Raw genomic sequence first — 21,607 nt, 5'->3', positions numbered from 1 at the left:
ATATCAAGGAACTTTCAATAGGCAAAATAAAGTTGATATGATGACTAATATTTCGTCAGTTGACCACTATTCGACTTATTCGACCGAAAACTAAAACAATAGCTGAAAGCTGACAAGTTTTAAAAATCTTCACGATTTTTTTTTTGGTAACTATCATTAATTGAGAGTTTCTTATGTATTTTCTCTTTCTCTCTCTAAAATATCTAATTAATTTTGCAATTTGACTATAGGCAAAAATGTCTCGTTTTCTATTGTTCCTATTTGTTGAACTTGTTAGGTCTAAGTGTGAAATAGGCTCTCTCTTTTTGAATAATTTTTGAAATTATATAGGTTATTTATTACAGGAAATGCATTGTGCCATCAAAACGGAACCAAGCGATGTAGACGTACCATCCCCAATTCAACAGTTTTTGGTCAAACAGGAATCAACTGATTCATTTTCGATTCCTGAAAATAGAGTGAAACAAGAACCGAATGATGATACATTGGAATCAAAGATTAGTGATAGAATGGCCAAGAATGAATCCTTCCAAGAGCCGATTCAGTCACTGGTGTACAAAACTGCACAACCCGAAGAACACATCTCAACTAGAAACGTCTGTATGCAGTATCAAACTCTGAGTAATATGGTTATGCCGCCATTCAATGGATTTTTCCCTACACAAGTTTCGGAGCAGACAATCAAGCAAGAATCCATCTCGGAACATTTGCAACTTACAGAGGATGAAAGAGATGCTCAGGAAGACAATGTCAGAATGGTATGTTTGATGTTATTAGAAACGCTTCTTAGGGCCTAAAACTACCCACTCGTTTAGCTACTTTCGAAAAAAGGGACACGTAGAAAACATTTTTACTTTTGATTCAATAAATACACACATTAATATTGGTCAGATACGAAGGGACAAACAGAAATGACACAATTCTACTGATTTGACTATAACATTGGTTTAGTCTCAATTCCCGTGCGACCGAAAATTTGAGAGTGAGCGGATTTTAGGTGCTCTTTTAAATGCATCTTTAAGAATTTTGCTAGCGAGCCACACTTTTTTTTCACAAAGACAACTTGAATATACGAAAATTACCCTTGTTGCTCATAGTTTTTATCTTCTGAATTTTTGATGTCTTTTGGGGTGCAATTTTTGTATTGTTTTATACACTTTCTTGAAATTATTTCATATGTTACAGGACATGTATCGTAACTTCGAAACAAACCCAAACTATCAATACTCGCAGCCGCCAATTATGAAACTTGGGATTGAAAAAGTATTGGTTGATGATTCGTATTCATTCTCGATCCCTGAGAATACAGTGAAACAAGAAGCGATTGACAAAAGGCTGGAATCAAAGGTTTGTGAAGAAATGGTCGAGAATGAATCCTTTCGAGAGCCGCTCCGGTCATTTATGTCTGACACTGCACGAAATGAGGATCACTTCTTACCTGGAAACGCCTATATGCAGCTTCAATCTCAGAATAATCTGGCTAATCCATCATTTAATAAACTTTTTCCAACACAAATCCCGGAGCTGACAACTAAAATACAATCCACTTCTGAAAAGCGGCACGAAAAAAATAACGAAGATGACAACGTCGTAGAGGAATGGGATGCATCCACAGAACTAGATGAATTGCCAACTTCTGACAATATCAATTCTAAAGAAGCTACAGTATCTCACAAGGCTTTTACCGGATCAACTCGAGAACATTTTTTGCAATGGTCCAGTGACTGTGACAATCTTCTCATGGACGAGTTTTTGAAATGCATCAGGGAAACCAAACAGTTCGACTTGAATCATATTGCTGAAGAATTTCTCAAGAATCACAAGGTTGACGTTTCTTTGAACACTGTGAAGACGTGCTTCAAACAAGTGTTCCTAAAACGGCTGACAGATCCCAATGTGCCCGAAGAAGAGAAAATTGAAATGCAGAGAGCAACAAAACGTATGAACATGACAAAGAAATTTGAGGAAGCGTGAGTTCAGCATGAATTTATTTTATATTCCCAGTTTCACCTTTGTACCACAAGTGATTTGTTTTCAAAATTATGAATGATAATCAAATTCATTGAGGCGGCACGATGATTACGCGCTGTGTGACCATCAACTTACATTAGAATTATTGATTTTGCACTGAAAATCTATACATTTTCCTGGCTCCTATTTTTTAAATGTGGTTGCTATAATATTTTATTGACGAACCCATTCAAAATTGAACATTTCACAAATCTTTTTCCGAAAAATTTTTTCAGTGCGTCAAATAACAAGCCCCCAAGTCGAAGAATTTCTAACAGATCAGTTGGCTACGAATGGAGCAACTCATGGGATGAAAAAATAATGGACGAATTCATGAAACTTGTAATGAACGGATCCTCACAATTATTCAGTGTGAACAAATTTTGTGCAAAATTCAAAGCCGAGCACAACTTGGCGATACCAGTTTCCAGATTGAAGAAGAACTTCAACACATTGTTTGATGAACGTTTGAAAGATGTTAATGTGGAGTTGGAAATCAAGCTGAAAATGCTTCTTGAGTATAAAATGAAAGTTCCTTTGGAGCTCACTGAACAGTAAGTTTGACGAATCATTTTAGCAATTTTTGATGTCTCACCAACTTTGAAAATGTTTATTTATTGCTTTCAGATTTGCATCCCTAGGCAATATACTATATTCCAACACCGGATCAATCACGAGTTATCTTCCAAGCACTAGCCCTTCCATGCTGTGAGTTGTTTTTCGTTCATGCTAAGGATCCCATGAAGTCTTGGGGATCTTTATAAAGAATGGGTCTCATAAAGCTATCAAACTTTTGTAAAAATGTTGATTGTCCCTTGTTCTCAGTTTCTGTGAAACATATCAAAACATTTTTCATCTGAGAAACATGTTCAATATCGTATTTAACATTTTGTCAGTTGACTATTTTCTGATATCTTTCTCGAAACCCAGAAAATGTCACAAAATTGACGTCAGAGTGCAATTCTATTAGATGCTTACTGTTATAAAATGGACTGCTTCAGGTGCTCGAACATCTTTCAAAAAAAAAGGAATTTCTCGAAAAAATATAGGAACCCAAAAAAATATGCATTTTTCAGACAAGAACTCGGATTCATTCCAATGGATGTATCATCTTCAAGCCAACATAAAGTTGTGGCGCATAATGCCTTCATGACCAATGCGACCTCGACAACATCAAAGACTGCCAATAGAAGCACAATTCAGAGAAATGTTAGCACTTCAGAAAGCTACGAATGGAACAACTCATGGGATACAAAAATGATAAACGAATTTATGAAACTTGCAACGGACGGATCCTCAAAATCATGTTGTTTGAAAAAATTCTGTGAGAAATTCAAAACCGAGCACAACCTGGCGATAACAATTTCGAGATTGGTTAGAAAGTTCAAACATATATTCGATGAACGCTTGCGAGATGCTACTGTGGAGTTGGAGAGCAAGCTGAAAATGCTTCTCAAGTATAAAATTAAAGTGCCTTTGGAACTTACTGAAAAGTGAGATTAATGAATCAGTTTTAGCAAAATTTGATGTCTCACCAACTTTGAAAATGTTTATTTATTGCTTTTAGATTTGCATCCCTAGGCAATATACTATATACAAACACCGGGTCAGTTCAGAGTTACGTTCCAAACACTTGCCCTTCGATGCCGTGAGTTCTTTTTGCTTGTTTCGAAGGTTTCCATTAATTTTCAAGAGTCCATAGAAAAGGGACTCAAAAGGTTATTAAGTTATCGTAATATTACTGATTTCAGTGTCTGTGATAAATAACTAAAAATTGTTCATCTCCGAAATATTTTCGATATGGTGATGAACATTTTGTCTTTTAACCATATTCTAATATTTTAATGTTTTACAATGGACTGTCTCAGGTACTCGAACATTTTTCGAAAGAAAAAAAATATAGGAACTCTAAAAAATATGAATTTTTCAGTCAAGAGCTCGGGTTCATTCCAATGGATGTATCATCTTCAAGCCAACATACAGTTGTGCCGCATAATGACTTTATGACTAATTCGACCTCGACAACGTCAGAGACTGTTCAACAAAAATCATTCGAATACAGCAAAACTCAATCTTCGACTGGTCCTGTTCGACGCGAGGAACATAGACACACTTAATTTATCAGAAAAAGTGAGTTCATCAGAGATAGATGATGAAATAAAGGCATGTTTTTCAGTGCTCCACTTTCCCGGCTACAACGTGACGTGTACTTGAGACGTTTATCATATCTTCATAAAGGCCCAATTTCCTGCAGGACAATCAAGGACATTTAAAATTCTTCAAATCTTTTTAACTCTCTTAACATTCATATTCCCTCTCTAACCCCAAACCATGTTACTATTCCGCCTGAATCCAGGTTTCTTTTTAATTCTGACTTTAGTTAATCCTTCAACTGTACGTTCTATGTGCAAAACTCTCCATTGTTATCTCGTAACGATTTTCTGCTGAAATTCGTGTCTCCTGTGACTTTAAATTTTTCGTTACTTCCGTTATTTTATATATCTTGCCTTTTGTATTCTATATTGTTTCCAACACCAAAAAACCAAATCATCACTCCAACGGTTTTGTCAGGGTTATGATTTTGTGAAATTTGCTTGTATGTCATACTTATCTATTTGTTCATAAGTTGTTCTAGAAGCCTGATTGACACATCATACAAAACTGCTAGAAATTATACACACTTTTCTGCTGACCGGGTGAACGATGGTGGTGATGAGTTTTTGATAAAAGAAAATATATATAAGTGGTGCAAGGTGAACTGATTAGTTTTTTTACCACATTTCAACTAACTAATAGGTATATTTTCTCTTCCCATTTGTCATTATCAGATGCGAATATACTTGCTAACAACTAAACGAAGAGGACCATGCCAAATTAGGTTAGGGAGGAGAGTGCATTAGATACGAGAGCGCGCAGACACAACGACACAACGACGGATCTCCGCGGCCGAGGATTGCGCAAAGACAGTTTTACCGAGTCCCCTCTTTTTTCTTTTCATTGTTCTTTTGTGTTATATTTCGGGAGAAAGTTGTGTTCGTTTTCTATCAAAATCTTCGTTGTACCTAAATTACGAAGAATATACAACGACGATGAAATTTCCTCATTTCAGTTTCGACTCGACTCGTATGCTGACATCAATGCAACAAGAATCGTACAAAAATCATAAAATTGGTCTACCTCTGGAATCGTCGCATCACAAACCGATCAAAGTACAACATCCCCATCAGCCTCTGAATACACAAAATACGCATCATGTGAAAATTGCTGCCCCTCAACAACTCTCGAGCAATCAGACAGTTCACGAAAATCAACTAATTTCATATACAGCATCCAACACTCAACATCTAACTTGGAATTCGAACTTGCCACGTACTCATATGAGGTAAGTGAAACGAAAGGTAGATTATAAAACTGAGTTGTTGAAAAATATTAATTGGAATTAAAACTGACGGAAAGATACTTGTGGAATCCAAAAATCTTTATCTTGCAGAGGCAGACTCACCTCATTGCAGAATTTTTTTGAAAAGTCGAGACAATTTTCTTCATTGTTTGTTGAAGATTTCTGACAAAACCAAAATTAGCTTGATTATCTCATATTATGAACCCTGAAACTTTTGCAAAGTGTTGAACAACGAAAAGTCGATATTTTCAGCTCGTCGATAAATGGAAAAGGTTATCAGCCAACTACGGAATTTGTCCAAACACCAGCCCCAATGATGTTCAACAAACGCGACGCAAATAGTTCTACGATGCGGTTGTACCAAAATCACGATGCACAGAAAAAAATCACAAATCACTGGTCGATGGTGTGGAGTGAGCAATTGCTGGAAGAATTCATTAAAATTCCGCCGAAAAAAAATTCCGCCGAAAAAATGGCAAAATTTGTTTCCGAGTTCAGGGTAAAGCACCACATTGTGACTGGACAAGACAAAGTCCTCGGGCTGTTCAAAAAACACATTCAAGACGTGTTAAGTGGTGATGAAGTCTCAGTGGGAATGAAAGTCGGAATTCTGAACAAATGGAGAACCGCAGTTACCCCAAATGTTCGCACGCTGTGAGTTTAGCATCTATTCTTTAATTTTTTTTTCCAGTTAAGGATTGGAATTGAACTTGTGTTTCGTTATCACATCCTTGTAACTCTTCTCATAACGATTAATACATAGACTTCGCTCAAAACAGCAACCTTTTTATTTTTTGAGGTTGGAACGTGACAGTCTCGCAGAATACAACAATAATGGAACACTGCATTCGTACAGGTTAAGAGCAATCAATTCATCGAGGTGAGTTTTTTGGTTTTTCTAAATTATGATTTTTTTAAATTCTGACAATTGATGCCTTTTTCGATTCACTTATCTGGACCTTTTTCAGTTCGCTTCATTCCAATTCTGCTGACCTCCCAAGTCTCGACTCGAATCATATGCAGGTGTCAAGATCCAACGAGTTCTGCCCGTCCCGCAACGTCCCAGTTGCAAAAATGTCGTCGTTGCAAAGCTTCCAACAGAAACATCATCCCATTTTGGATAACACACGTCCAGGATACATACCGGATCTAGACAATCCGGAGCTTTTTGCGGATTCGCTGTTAACTGACGATACACGGATAGTCTATGTGAAAATATCAGATGAATCAACTGGAGGACATGAAACCGACGGTTATGAGAAGAGATATGCCGTAAAGAATGGAAACAAGTGCAACCAAGAGTTTATATCGGACGATTACCAATCACCACAGCAAGTTCACGAATCGTATGGAATTCAAGAAGAGTCAATAAGCCCAAATTTCAATGGTGCTACCACCCCAAACGGACCTCATTGCAGTTTTTCATTATCTGGAGATCCCACTGTATATGAATGGTTTCCAACGCCAGGAACGGATTCGTCACCACTTACGTAAGTTATCATTTTTGCAAATTCAAAAAACCCACGATTATTTTCAGCACTCCACGATGTGAAGCGTATAATCCAACAAGTTCATACGCAAATTCGCTTACTGATTCCTACTCAAGCCAATTTGCATCCTTGGTTGATCAATTTTCGCCAGGCGAATTGGGTTTTGAAAGTGTCGACATTGAAATCAAACCAAACGACTATCAAAACGTCTCACACGAATATGACCAAGATTTAATTGTTGATTAGACCGATTCCCTGATTTGTCATCAAGTATCATATTTTTCACAGCTACATTTTCAATTTGTTTTGCAATGTCTCTATTAAGTTTATTTGCAACTATGTAATAATTTATTAGTTTTCCATGTTAAATGATTATTGTGAAATCACTACATTAAACTAATACCAGGTTTTTGCATTTAGTTTGAAGTTGTCGAGTGCATTATTAACTTTAATGTCAAATTAGCATTTCTTCATAGGCAATCTCATCAGTTCCCAATATTATGTAATTCATCAGTTCAACAATACCATTTCTCAGTGCTTCTTCCCTTTTTTCAATCCCAGTAATTCTATTTTATAGTTTTGTTGTTGTACAGTGTTTGTTTCATATGTTAACAGAACACGAGTTTTGTGTGTCTTTTCTCTCAAATATCCAGAATTGTAGATAGTTAATTATAGTGCACCCTTAGAGCTCTAGTATGTTTGTAAGTTATTTTTTGTTGTGAAAAAAGGTATTTTCAAAAGTGTCCCGGAAATCCCGGCTATATTTCCACTTGTTGATTTCTATTCGCCCCTTCATCTCCCAAACTTTTTGTTTGAATGCCTAGTTTGAGTTTTCTAGTAGTGCTTAGATTAAATGTAACCTGGCGATCCCTCAATATACAAATATTCTTGCCGCCCCTCCTAAGCGTCTCAAATTTTTCTGATAGATTATTTTGTTTAACACATGACTTTTTATTGTAGAGCAATAGTATTTTTTTAAAGATCCTTTCTATTCATTCCAAAATAAGACTGATTTTATTATATCCCCCAAAAGTTTATTTATATATGTTAATTTCCTTGTCAAAAAAAATCCCCTCAATATAAAATGAATGATCCCAGTACTGTTTCTTCTATTTGATTCCAATCCATCCTCCCTCTGAAAGCAAACTCTTCCAAAACTTTTGGCTCAAGAGTTTCTGCCGGACCATCAAATCGCTAATTGAATTCGCGCATTTTCGTGTTTTGAGTGCGTCCGCATCCGTGCGGGAAATACGATTTACATCGATCTCGAGATAATTCAATTGAAGCTGTTGCACACGTCCCTTCCCGACAAACACTGGAGAAGAGCATCCACGGTCTGAGACTTTTGACTCGGAAATGATAATTGTTGAAAAACATGGTAATCAAAATTGATTGAGATGAAAATCACTTTCAATTCCAATTTCAGGCAAAATAAGGAAGTACAAGCTGACCTTCAAATTCAAAAAAATGTTTTTAAAAAATTATAGGTACTTTTTCCCTAATTTCCAAAAACATATCTTCCACTTTTTGGCCCAAATTAATAAGCACCCTCAGTTTACCAATTCTCTGCACACGTGTCGAGTGGAATGCGCCAAATGGTGGAGGTGTGTAACCGTCTGTTGTGTTTTTCAAGAGTCGAGATGGTCCTTCTATCTCACATAAACAAGCAAATCTGACTAATTCGATAAGTCTTGTTAGATCTGTATGAAGGAAAAATATTGTTATTGTAGGTCTCTCTGTATTACCGACTCAATTCAACACAAATTCATAGCGGCATCCTTAGAAAATGGAGGAAATGGCAGATTGGGGTGGGACATGAATTGACTCTCATTAGCATGAGACGAGTAGCGAATCGGCAACAAGCAAACTACTCGAGATCCGGAGTTTGGAAAATTTCATTGACATTTAGTGTTTTGAAAACATTCAACATCGCTATTGTTTCATTTTTCAAATTTTGTTCACTGAACTCATCTTGAAAAATAAAGATTTTTATTTTGAATTGAAGCAAGCAACAGTTAATTGCAGGTTATTAGAAGGAGTCATAACCGAAGGATTTTCTGCAAGCACCTGCTACGGATTTTTTGTTTTGCAAATTTTATGAGCTCATGAAATTAGTTGGAGATGTGCCCATTTTTGTAGTTATTACTTTTTCAGAAAAGCTGTAGTTTAACTTTAAATATTCTCACACTGTTATTATGATACTATTACTTGGATTGCTTATCTAGACTTTCCCAAAGGTCAATTCCAAATTCTTTTTTTTTTATGATGACGATAGAGTTTTTGAACTTTCAACATTATTACCGTACTTTTTCTAATATGAGCCCACCGGTACGTGCACTTCAAGCTCAATCATCTCGGTTCCTTAAAAGGATATCAAAAAATTTTAAGATTATAAAATGGTTTTCATGATAACAACGACATTTTCTTAGTTGAAAATGTTTCTATATCTTTTACAAGATAACTAAGCTCAAAATGCGAGTACAACTCCTACTATGTAGAGTTTTTGCGGTATGTCATTTCATTGATTTTATCAGATAACTATTAAAAAAAACGATGAAAAATTTCTTTACGTAAAATTTAAGCATTACTGAGTTTTATCACATATGGATTTGTAACGCCTTTTTACAGATCACTGAAAAACTGTTGAAACAATTTGTATATGACATTTCAAAATGTTTAAAAAATTATCCATTTTTTCAAATTCATCAAAGTAACTCTTGAATAATTTTTGAGAAGACAACCATTTTTTGCACACCGATAGTTTTTCTGAATTCTGGTCAGATATGACTTTTCCCTATTGGGAATAAGAAAGATATGAGACGAAGGATACTGCTCAAACCTTTGACTTTTTTGCTCTGAAAAATTTTATTATAACTTTCGAACAAAAGTTTTATCGCACTTTCGCACGTTTGCATAGGTATCAAATGCTTGCTCTAAGAAGCTATTCGATTTTTTTGATTTCTACGAAAAACCTCTTTCTTCTTGAATTGACCTTGGCAGGTTAATAGAACATTTTCTGTTTGTTTTTTAAAATAAAAATCAAAAAAGAAAATCAAGAAATCATTGTTGTAATTGTTGATAGCCTCAAGTTGAAGACCTCAACCCTAATTATCGAAATGACTGATTTAGTTCTGAAACACTGAACTCCCAGTTGTTGCTGAATTATTGTCATTTCTGAATTTTCTCGTAATTATTGAAAGTGATAATTTGATAATGACAAGTTTTTTTTTCAGTGGTTTAGGACTTTGAGGTCTCCTTCCCCCCCTTCCTGTTTCCGGAGCATCCTATCCAAGCTGTCGCCTAAATCCGCCCCAGCCACCCAATAGAAAGCACCAGTGGGCGGAGTCCAAAGAAAAGCCGTCTTCCAGTAGGGTCTTTCTCGGACAGAACAACGGAGACTAGAAGGAAAGCCACTAGCATCGGTGCTCTTCTACTCGTTAGTGTTCCTTGTTGTCTTGTTATCTATCCCTTCCTTGAACCCCTCTTCTTCTCCAGCAGTTCGTTAGCAAAAGCAGCTGTCACAAGTTGCACCATGGAGGTTCATCATGCTCAGGCACCGCCGCGGACGACAGCGCCGTCCGAGCATTCACTCACGTTCCCCTTCATTGGTGAATTTTTGTCGAGCGGTGGTTCACTCGCAACATCCGACGACGGATGTGATTACTTGAGATTGGATGGCGCGATACACGGAAATGGAGAATACTCTCCGTCTGAAGAAGCCTCGATTTATGTGTCCAGTATATTGCGGCTAGGATCAGAAGTACCTGCGGAACATGCATTCAGTACTGATGATAATATTCAGATAAAGGTAGGATTTGAATAAAACATTTTTTAAAACTTTAAATGTCCTTTTGAAAAGTGCAAAACTTTATCTTGCTTTACATGCTCAAAATGTATTCTATTCCCAACGGTTTTTTGTCAGTCTTAAAATGTGTTCTGAACTATATTTGGAACACTTTTTCGGTTTGCTTAATCTTCAGGTTAGTATTTTCCCGCATAGAAATCCTAATATTTTGTGAATTAATGTTTCAGGGGTTCGGGTGATATCAAAACTACAACTGTATTTTTATTTGAATACTGCTACAATAATTAGAAAAAAGTTAACTTCAGTAAAAATACACTTCACTAATATACAAAATTCATAATTTTACACTAAGTTAAGCTTTTAAACTCACTTTAAAAGTTATTCTCACTTTTTGAGAAGTTACAAATACATGTTCAGTTCCTCATATTCCCCAAAATTTTGATTTCACGTCTTAGAGCAGATTATAAATTGTTTTTAAAATGTTTCTAGGTGTTTTTAAGGTATAAGATCTTCTTTACTTTCCAATATTTTGTCTTTTCCGATTTTCACTCAACATAGTCTTTCTCGTGTTTTCCCGAAATTTTATAGTGATGTATACAAACATCCCAACTCAAATTCCGAATTGAAAAAGCTAGCACAAAACCATTGCTCACCGGAAGCCCGGCCACTGAATAGGATCCTAATTGAATGATACAATCCATAGTCTCCATTGATAAACCTACCGTAGTTTTTGTTATTCAGCAAGAATCTGTCGTCGTCATATGCGCTCAATGCCAACAACCCATTCAAGATAAATTCTACCTGAGCGTCGATGGAAGGTAATCGGAATTTTCAAAAATAATGGACTACGGTATATTTTTCCTTTTTCAGGTCTTGGCATGAAAGCTGTCTGCAGTGTACGGAGTGTAAATGCCGACTTTCGAACAAATGTTTCTATAAGGACTCGGAGTTTTACTGTAAAGAATGTTATTTTCGGTTAGTATTTTAATTGATAATTAGGCCAACCTCCAGGGACAAGGGGAAAACAAAAGTTACTCAGCGTGAGCCTCATTTAAAAAGAGAAAAAAAGAATAATAGATGGGGAGAATTTAGCAGGACGCATCATTTTTTGGGTAGGGAAAAAGCGACTACGAAGCGATCGAACAAGAAAACCATTGGGAAAAGGGACTACTAGAAAATAATATTATCCTCATTATTACATAACCAATCCTAAAATAACATGTGTAAAGGAAGTGGTTAATGAGGAGAGGGACAGTTTACGCGCGAACATCGTTACCCTCACGCAGCTGTCAACTACAACCTTGCGGTTATGTAATCTACAGTAATCTCGTTCGTTGGCCTCATCCACCCATATATTATCTGATTTGCATGGGGTTATGTGGTTATTCTCTCCTTCTTCTTTCCTCTCTTTTCTGGTGTCATCGACAACTAGCAAAATAGGTTAAATTGAATCACTGCCAGTTTGAGGGAATTTTTCCCTTCCGGAAAACTAGGTTTTTTCATAACTTCTTGTGCTAGGGATCTTCCTTCCACAAAAACATTTCAAATTTCCCAAGACAACACAAATCGATAGTTCAGAATGAAACACGGGGAGGGCGTGCGTTAACCAAGTTATTCTTTATATGCTTTGTGCTCCAGCACATCCTAAACCGAATAAATCTAACGCGAATCCGTTTAAGCAAACGTTTGTGTGTATGTATGTGTCTATTCGTGTTCTCCACAGCAGCAAAAAGAAAAGAAAAAGGAAATCCGAGAAAAAAGATTCTACTGACCGAATTGTCTTTTCTAGGAGCGAGAAAAAGCTAAATTTCCGATATCTGGTCAGAAGAACAAGAACTTTGCCTTTTTTCAAAAGTTGAAACTTGCTCAAAACTCAAAAAATCTTCTGGGTCGGTACATTGGTTACCGACAAAAACATTTGGAGAGAAAGAAAAACAATTGGCATTCGATTATCTCTATACAAATTCAAGTGCCTTGTTTGATGGACCTTCCGCGCACTATATCTTCCGGTAGTGACAGATGGCTGATCCCAGCGGTCCATGAGAGGCGACATGTTGCGCGGTGTCGTATATACTGTACAATTTAGCCACTTATATTGGTTTCCACGCTTCTATTTTGAAGAAAACATGGTATCAAAGAAATTTCAGAAACCACGCCGGTCCTGACTGCGCTTCTTGTGGCCGAAAAATCGGGGCTGCGGATTGGGTAAGAAGAGCAAGGAATTTTGTTTATCATCTGGCTTGTTTTGCCTGTAACCAATGCAAAAGGTAACATTCAAAAAGATCCAGGTATCGTAAAGTTAAAATATTTGCAGACAACTGAGTACCGGAGAAGAGTATTCACTTCAAGAGGAGCATCTTCTTTGTAAACAGCATTACTTGGAGCTCGTTGAAGGAGACAGTGGCGTTTCAAGTCAGAAGGCAAAAACGAAACGAGTTAGGACCACGTTTGCTGATGATCAGTTATCCGTTCTACAGGTCTGATTTTGAAACCCGGTCACAAATATTTTTGGAAATTTCAGACCTATTTCAATAGGGACAGTAATCCTGATGGTGCAGACTTGGAGAAAATTGCCAACATGACTGGGCTTAGCAAACGTGTGACCCAAGTTTGGTTCCAGAATTCGCGAGCTCGTCAAAAGAAGTGGCATCAGAAGTCCGACGGAGACAATGAAGACAGCCAGAGATCTTCTGTGGGACCATCGAGTCCAGGACAAAAGTCTGACAGCAGTAGTGATATGATGTATCCAACTTCTGTCACTACTAGGTATAGAAGATTAAAGCTTTTGAAAAATAGAGGTCTCTTGAGGTGTCGCAAATTGGTTTCAACTTAATGAAGTTATTAAAAAAACAATATTGCAATAATTTAAACATTTTCTCATTTCTTCTTGCTTTCAGTGTCGAAGATGCCATTCCAGAATCCTGCTCCATTATCACTGCGATGGAATTTTGATGATGATATTTAATCTGAAACAGTAATATTTAAGCCCCAATCATTTTCTACATTATCGCTTTTTCGGCTACTTTGCAGTTATTGTTTCCAATGGAAACTTTGCTTCGCTTTTATCATAATCAGCTCAATATTCACCATATAAGCATCATTTTTGTCTAGATAATTTATATTTGGTATTTTCCTTTTTTTTTTAATTCCTTCGAAGTTCCCTCACCCGCATCTCAATTGTCTCAACCATTCTAAAAGATCTCTTAACTTGATATTGAACATATTCTAAGTACAGCAAAATATTTCCGTCTTTGTTTCTATGACCCGAAATACCTCATCTATTTTTTTGAATCTCAATTTTATATATTTTTCAAAAAATCTCACTTTATTCCTGTCACCAATCCGCTTCACCCTATTTCCACTCATACAATTCATATACAACGTTTTCCGAAATTCATAAACTGTCTCGCTATATTGCTTAGTTTCTCCAATAAACCTAACCACCTTTGAAAAGTGAACTGTATATTGTCTAAACCCTATGGCCTTTCAATCGCCAGTCTCGTCTCAAGATGTAGTTGGGCATAACCTGTTCATTCAAACCAAAGGGAAGGCATCTTCTTTTGCCATTCATGTACACTTCAATTTCACACTTCTCTGGTACTGTGAAATAAAATTTCAATTTCTCCTCGAGAGGATTTTTTGTTGGTGGAATAATTGAGTATGAATTATTTCATGGTTACGTAAACTTTAAAGGTGGGGGGACATGAAAAAAATAATGTTCTCGAAATTCCGTTCAAAGATGCCCCTCGAGGAGTTGAACTTGTGAAGGCGAGGATTGAGGGTGCGGCGCCGCTACCGACTGAGCCACGCGGGCAAAGAGAAAGCGGACGCTCGATTGCATACATAAAGGCGAGGACGACAGCTGTACGCAGAGTGACATTAGGCAATGTACACCGTGACGGTAGAATGCATACTCTAGCTACAAAAAAACTACGAAAAATCTCCTGTCCCCCCACCTTTAATAATTCATCTATGACTTTTTTGGAGATTTTTTTTTGAAATAATATTGCGATTTCACTAAATCTCAATTTAACTGTCTAACAAAATTATAACGTTTCTCAACTTCGGCTTAATTAACAAATTCATGAAATTATAGAATTCCGGTTCCGTTTATTGTTTCAGAACTTTAAAATTGCAAACTTGAAATTCCATCTCTTTTGAAAATCGGTTTGAGGGGGAGATCAAAATAGATTCGTTCTGAAATTTCGAATTCTGGAACAGAGTGAAATTAAATATGAATCCCGATCATTTCTGGCTTTTTTTTCCATTTGTTCTTGAAGAGTAGTTTTGGTCCATATAATTTTTGATTCTCAAAAAGCGTTTTATAGAAACAGTCGTAATAGGTTCTGTTGCTCTGAAAACTTTTATAGATTTTGCAATGCAGTACCTTGTACAAAACGGTCCAAAAAAATACGTTTCGACTTTTAACTTCATCTAATTTGAATGATTTTTTGGACAATCAATTGTTCACGGAATCAATTAGTTTGTTCTAAAAAGTTCAAGCAAATTTTTTTTAGACTGAAACTCTATCTAGAAAGCTTAAACTTGATTTTACGGAAAATCAATTTTTCCAGAACCCAATTTCTGATCGGGAAACTTCCAGAAACCGTTGTTGTTTGATTTAAAATCAAGTAAAAATAGTTTTAGAATTGATATTTGGTTCTTCTGAAAAATATTTTCATGCAAGTTATCACTGGAACATCGAAAAATCCGGAGGGTTTTAAAGATATTGACCGCACTGTAGTTTCAACAATTATTCATCAACCTGTCCCTCTTTTCAAAATTCATACCATCTTATAAGTAACCACTTCTTCTTTTTCTATTGCATACTATAAAAGAATAAAAGAATACAAGCAAAAGCGAAAAACAATAATTTCACTTCAGTTCGGTCTTGTTTCACACTGACCAGTTTAGGAACCAATGCTTAATTTGACCCTCGATGCCATCCAATTCTCGTACTTTTACATAAATTTCTCGTCCCCCCATCTTCTTCTCACTTGTTTTCTTCCTCTTGGTCGCACTTGCGTGATCGGAAGAAGATCCCCGTCATTTAGTATTTTTTTATTCATCCCGTCTTCTTATTCTTCAAATTTTTTTACAACTACATTTGGTCTGTTTTTTTTTTGAGGCGGACAACTGTAACCAAACAAAGCCCCATGTTACTAGCAATAAAGAAATATGCGTTTTGTAATTAATTCCTCTTGGTTGATGGTAATTTACTCTTTAGAGAATGAATCGGGCAAGAAAACGAAGAGATAGAGAGGGCGCGAGAAACGCCGAAAAGTGCGAAACTTGCGGAAAAAAAAGAGTAAATTCAAGGTCAGCAATTCACGCTTGCATATACTCTCACTATAAAACGGTACCAGAAAAGACGACGTGATCGGGTAAAGGGTTGGGTGGTGAAAAATCGAATTACTGACTATTCAAAAAAGACAATGTCCGATAGATACAACCACTCTACTCCTTCTAGAGGCATATTTTCAAAACGGGAACCGATAATATGGCAGAGGTAATGGTTAAAGGCATCACTCTGAATATGGAGTGAGAAGACAGACACGCGTGAAGTTACAATACAATTACCTCAATGTCAGGAACTGTATATGTCCCGACAAAAACAGGAAACAACGTTCTCGAATATATATTTTTAAAGTTTTATTCTCCCTAGTTTTTTTTCAGAATTTCAAAAATTATACATATGACCACTATTTACAGTATAATTAATCAAGCTAAAATTCAAAAATAATTCGATTTGAGTCTTCCTCAAAATTGTTTATGATGTTTTCTCAATTTTTAGCTTTCTATCGATCTCTGTGTTTATCTTTCCTATTCTTCGCTCTATCTAAAAGTGCATCCTGTCCAAGATAATTATATCAACCTGCGTGTGAGACAGTACGCTAGATCCCAAGACAAAACCAAATAAACTGTTTCCTATCTATCGGAAAACCACGAGAGAGAGAGAGAGAGAGAGATAGGAGATTGCATTTTTTCATTTTCGTATGACGATGTGACTGATTTTCATCTCATTAAGTTGGTCACCTTTTTTTTGTCTCAAGCGGCTGGCGTTGTACCAGCAATGTTGTCCCTCTTGAAAACCACCTCTTCTTGAATTGACCTCCTCCTCTTCATTTCAACAATTTTTCTTGATTGCCCTATAAAAATATTCATGTCGAAAAGCCCTGTGACAGCTGCAAGCCGACAGACTATGCACTTGAATGTTTACTCTTCTCATTTTCTTTTTTTTCATTTCGGTACTCTTTAGGCCCCCGATGGAAACACGATTTCCTTCTTCTCTCTGTTTCCATATACTCTCAAATAAAAAATTCATCGTCGCGGTGATTAGAAGTTAGGAGAACTGATTAGTTTTCATCATTAGATTGACTCTTTTTTTTCATGTCGATCTCCACACACAGACACAACAAATTTGGTTAAGCAAAAATTAGAATCCGCATCAGTAGAGGAATCGGCGCGGCATTTTGTACGTGATTGATAAACTGACAGCGACCTGTAGAAGAAGTGAACGCATTGCAATGAAGAATACGTCAAAAAAAGTTGTGAAGAGGTTGCCATACAAGGTGGTGGAAAATAAGAGACACAATGACTAGAAGTGCACATGCAAATTCCCAAAAAAAAACCAGTTTTCGAAATGTTGTTCATAATGTGTGGACCCATCTCATTTCCTACACTGTCTCCTTTTCAATTTTCTGATGCTATCAAACTTTCATTTAACATTTTCTTCTCACTTCTCACTTGTTTTTGTATATTCCTAGTGATTAGATTGAGTTGATCGACAAGAGTGATATGATCAGAATACTGTATTCGGGAAAACTGGTTCTTTTCGTGTTTAAATAATAGTATTTGTAGACATGAGCCTATAATCATATTATTTTGAACTTTTTATTTATAGACTGGCTAATAGTCTGGCTAATAGTTTATTCTTTGATGATAGCTATTAGCTTTATCAAAATCAATTGATTCTTCCTCGTTGTTCAGATTTCAAATGTTGCTCTGCTGTGAGATTTTTCGTCAGTTCAGAAACTAGTAAGTTTCAAAGAATTTTATCATTTTTCCAAGTTTGTGAACGTTGATTCTTGAAATTGATTTCTGAGAAAATGATTAATTCTCACATATAATACTTGTTTATCTATCACCTTATCCTCTGTTTTGAAATTTATCTAAATTTAAATTCTTCCAATAATCATAATGCAGTTTTCAAGTTATTCCATGAGCACGCTTCTGAATCTAAACATACGACAATTTGAACAAAAGTTTAAAAAATTCTATCACTCCAAAATGAACATATAGGTACTTGTCAGACCATTCAAGTTGATGTACTAACCTGGAAACTACAGTAATCATTTTTAATGAAATATGAATTCTAACAAGTACCCTCAACTTATTTGTAGCTACTCGCCTAGTGTAATCGATATAGTATCTCTAATTTCAAACAAGGAACTTCTGTGTACTTGATAAACAAATGAAATCAAAGCCGACACCGGCGCTAAAAAGTAATACGAAATTTTTTATTGTTTGTCATCATGACTAATATATCGAATAGGAAGAAAGAAGAAAAACTCCACGAAACTCTTCCGACGCTTTGTTCTCCGTTATATTCATCTCTTTTTGGCGGTGGCGGCGTTGTCCTCTTCAAAATTTGCGACAGACGACGTTCGTCTGGAATCGAAAAAAAACTCATTTTTTGGTTTCCTAGGATTCCACTTGACATTGAAAAGTAGGCAGGTGAGGAGAGGGCAAGGTTGAAACATGTTCTTTCTCAACTAGAGGCTTTCACTCGTTTTTGCTTCGATTACGGGAGATGAGGGTTATGTGCGTTTGTACAACATACAGGTTGTGATTTAATGAAATGGCAGAACGGCACTGACTCATTAAACCCTATTTCACGTTCTCTACTGATCAGTGTCTCCGGAGAAAATTAAGCAGCATGTACTGTGTTTAATTGATCATTTATATGCCGCTACTTGTTTATCGTAACTATTTTCTCATCGTGGCCAGGTGTTTTGCCCCGTGGGATCGTATTTGTCCTAACTGTAAGATGATGTTTGTTTCCGATAGAAGCATCAGCCGAAAAATTCTGAAGTATCAATGTCTACTTTCGCACTTGAGAAACGGTAATTAAATCTGTTTTTTGTCACAATTTCTATGCGAGACGAAGGTCAAGTCATATTATTCTGATGATAATAAATTATCTTGTCGATTTTTGATTTTAATTTCTGTCTTAATAATGGACAGAAGGTGTGATTATTTTTGATAAGATATTTTTTGCATTTCGGAAGCATAACGTTAATAGTCCGATAGATTGACTCCATAGCTTTCAGCTTTGAGCCAATTTACCTTGATTCCTGTCAAAGCTATCGAAAAAGTAGTGAACTGACAAAATATTCTAAATATTATGATTTCAAACGTAGGAACCCCAGTTTTCAATTCCAAGCTTTATCACTTTTGACAATTTTCAGAAAAAAAGTGATAGCTCTACTATGATTTGGATAACAGCATTTTTGAAAATTATTCGGTTCTCACAATTCTGGTGCATAGGATTTCCACGCGGTTGAACTCCTACTATGCAAATATCCGTTAATACTTCCCTAAATTTTCACTCCACTAAATTTTTCTAGAATTTTAAACTTCTCAATTTTTCAATTCATAAGCACAATGCATTTTCTAAGCTGCCTGCATTAGTCAAAAATTAGTGCGAAATTTCACTCTACCATCCCAATTTGTTTATTGAAATCTAAATATTTAGAGTTTTCATTACATATCCATTCTCTGTGCTCCTCTTTTTGCATGTTTTGTATGTGTGTACAACTATGTAAAGTTCTAGTCAGCTTATAACAAAGACAATGGCACAAAATTAGTAGTGCCTGCCTTTTTTCGATGATTGCACACATTGCTTCTATTCAAATGCTCCACTGTGCTTCAATCCGATTTTTTGACTGTACAAACAGTGAGCCAATTATCCAATGCACATATTTGGAGCAATTGTAATAATAATATTACGGTTGGCACACCACCGAAAAATTTCTTGTTTCTATATTTCAAATATTTTTGTAGTATTTTAGTAGTCATGAGTGACTTATTTATACTCTTTGACTTATTTTACTGGACTCGAAATTTTCTTCCTACTCGAGTCGCAATCAGCGAGTGGTGGTAGGGAAAAAATTCTGTGTGAGAATCAACAAAACGAAATAAGAGACGGTAGAATATTGGAATAGTAAACATTTGAATGAATGGAATAGGGGGATTGTTGCGAGGGTAAAAGAAAAGGGAACAAAAAAATTGTGCTCGCCGAGCATCTCGCGCAAGAAAAAAAGAAAGTGGGCTGAACTGTCTATTACGCGGCGCCGAAATGTGCTTTTTTAACTTGTCATTACCGCGAAATACATAATTTCTCTTTTCTTTCACTTAACCCCCAGCTTTAGTTCCGCCGACCTTATGCAAATATTCTCATTTTTCTCGTTGAGCTTTTTTGGTTCGCAAGCTTGCAAGAAAACAGGTAAGTTCTAATTTTTTTCTCAGTAAATTACAAAATTATTGAAATATTTGTTTCAAGTTTTAGCTTTAATTTTAAGAGTTGCAAAACGCCTTTACTTTTAAACCATAAATGATCTCATAGAAGACCACTCAAATCTAGAAGCTTAATTACCTCTGTTCCTTCAGGCGATATCAATTATTTTGCAACTAATAAAATGTTACTAATGTTATGGCAAACATTTTATCAGTTGTCAATTTTTTGATTTATTTTGAAGTAACAGAAATAATTGAGCTCAAATTTCAGCTTGGGCTTCAAGAGCGTTTATATCATTCTCTTATATTCATCCTGATCGATATCGTTACAATATTTTTAAAATTTTACTTTGTAGTCTTAAACTAGCTCCTCCCATTTCCCACAAAAAGTCTGACTATGACAAATTTTTTCAAATTCAAATTGGAAGAGAACGCCACTGTTTACCTACCTTCTACATTCATTCCTTTTATTTTTCTCCACTTCAAAAAAATTTTCAAATACTTTCGAATACATTCTCATTGTTTGTCAATTTGTGCCAAGCGAATTTCAACAGATTGTCTCTCTCATCAGACAGAATATGCACCATCTGGCGTCCGTAACACTTAGACTAATACTCCTTCTTTGTGCCCCTAGAAAAACTCTGTATACATTTTCTATTCAACCTTCTAACAATGACGTGACTCAATGAATTTTGAGAGTCGTTTTCTCAATTTTCCTCAATCTACCAAACAGTTGCACAATTTGCCAACCCCGCCGCCACAACCAGGTCGCGTATGCAAATAGAGCCCTCCCGTCACGTAAGAGTTGAGTCAAGTCGAGCTCCCGAGGTTACTGTGCAGCATCTTAATAGTTATTTCTCTTACTTTCCATTTTTCTCTTTATCGAGAATTTGAGAAGAAGCAGACTATCCAATACCGCACACGCGACCTTGGCGTTTCTGAGTATCTCAAAAAGTCCCGTCAGAGTTTTTGTGCTTCTTCTCTTAACCAAATGCTCTCAACTCGTTGCGTATAATTTTTGTGTTTATCGAGACTTTTCTTCGCCTTTGGGCTCTGCTCATATGTAAACGAACCACCGTTTTTTCCAACACCCGATCTATTGAAGTCAACAATCGAATCTAGGACTTTTCTTGAATTTTAACATGGCTGGTTAGTTGTCAAGAAGCAAGATTCCTGTTTTTTGTGATACCTTACTGTAGTTTCAAAATAGGTTACTGTAGTTTTTAAAGAGATGTCGATTTTCAGATTCAAAATGAAGTTAGTTTCATCTGATTTTGAATTCATGATAATTCTGATTCATGTATCTAAATCTAGTCCGGATCAAAGATCCTAGTGTTATAGAATAATTACCCAATAAGAAATTTGGTAATCGATATCTTGCAT

At 36.0% G+C, this 21,607-nt stretch overlaps 3 protein-coding genes across 3 annotated transcripts; all 3 read left to right on the top strand.

Moving 5' to 3' along the window:
- Positions 1-347: 347 nt before the first annotated feature.
- On the top strand, positions 348-4,127 carry CBG14301 (the record flags this gene model as incomplete). Its single annotated transcript, XM_045239530.1, has 7 exons — positions 348-758; positions 1,186-1,970; positions 2,247-2,564; positions 2,638-2,718; positions 3,087-3,503; positions 3,578-3,591; positions 3,901-4,127. 7 exons carry the CDS (start codon positions 348-350, stop codon positions 4,125-4,127), a joined length of 2,253 nt encoding a protein of 750 aa, XP_045095384.1.
- Positions 4,128-4,838: 711 nt separating this feature from the next.
- Positions 4,839-7,146, top strand: CBG27658 (the record flags this gene model as incomplete). Its single annotated transcript, XM_045239529.1, has 5 exons — positions 4,839-4,888; positions 5,120-5,392; positions 5,663-6,064; positions 6,379-6,900; positions 6,948-7,146. The coding sequence occupies 5 exons, from the start codon at positions 4,839-4,841 to the stop codon at positions 7,144-7,146; spliced, it is 1,446 nt and encodes a 481-aa protein (XP_045099498.1).
- A 3,286-nt stretch (positions 7,147-10,432) lies between these two features.
- Cbr-lim-4 lies at positions 10,433-13,657 on the top strand (the record flags this gene model as incomplete). Its single annotated transcript, XM_002644392.1, has 7 exons — positions 10,433-10,708; positions 11,447-11,523; positions 11,576-11,680; positions 12,853-12,972; positions 13,020-13,182; positions 13,227-13,471; positions 13,603-13,657. The coding sequence occupies 7 exons, from the start codon at positions 10,433-10,435 to the stop codon at positions 13,655-13,657; spliced, it is 1,041 nt and encodes a 346-aa protein (XP_002644438.1).
- Between the last annotated feature and the right edge of the window lie 7,950 nt (positions 13,658-21,607).

Source organism: Caenorhabditis briggsae (assembly GCF_000004555.2).
Source record: "Caenorhabditis briggsae complete genome, chrX, whole genome shotgun sequence".
Lineage (NCBI taxonomy): Eukaryota > Metazoa > Nematoda > Chromadorea > Rhabditida > Rhabditidae > Caenorhabditis > Caenorhabditis briggsae.
The sequence above is the reverse complement of the archived record's forward strand: the minus strand, read 5'-3'. Positions and strand labels throughout refer to the sequence as shown.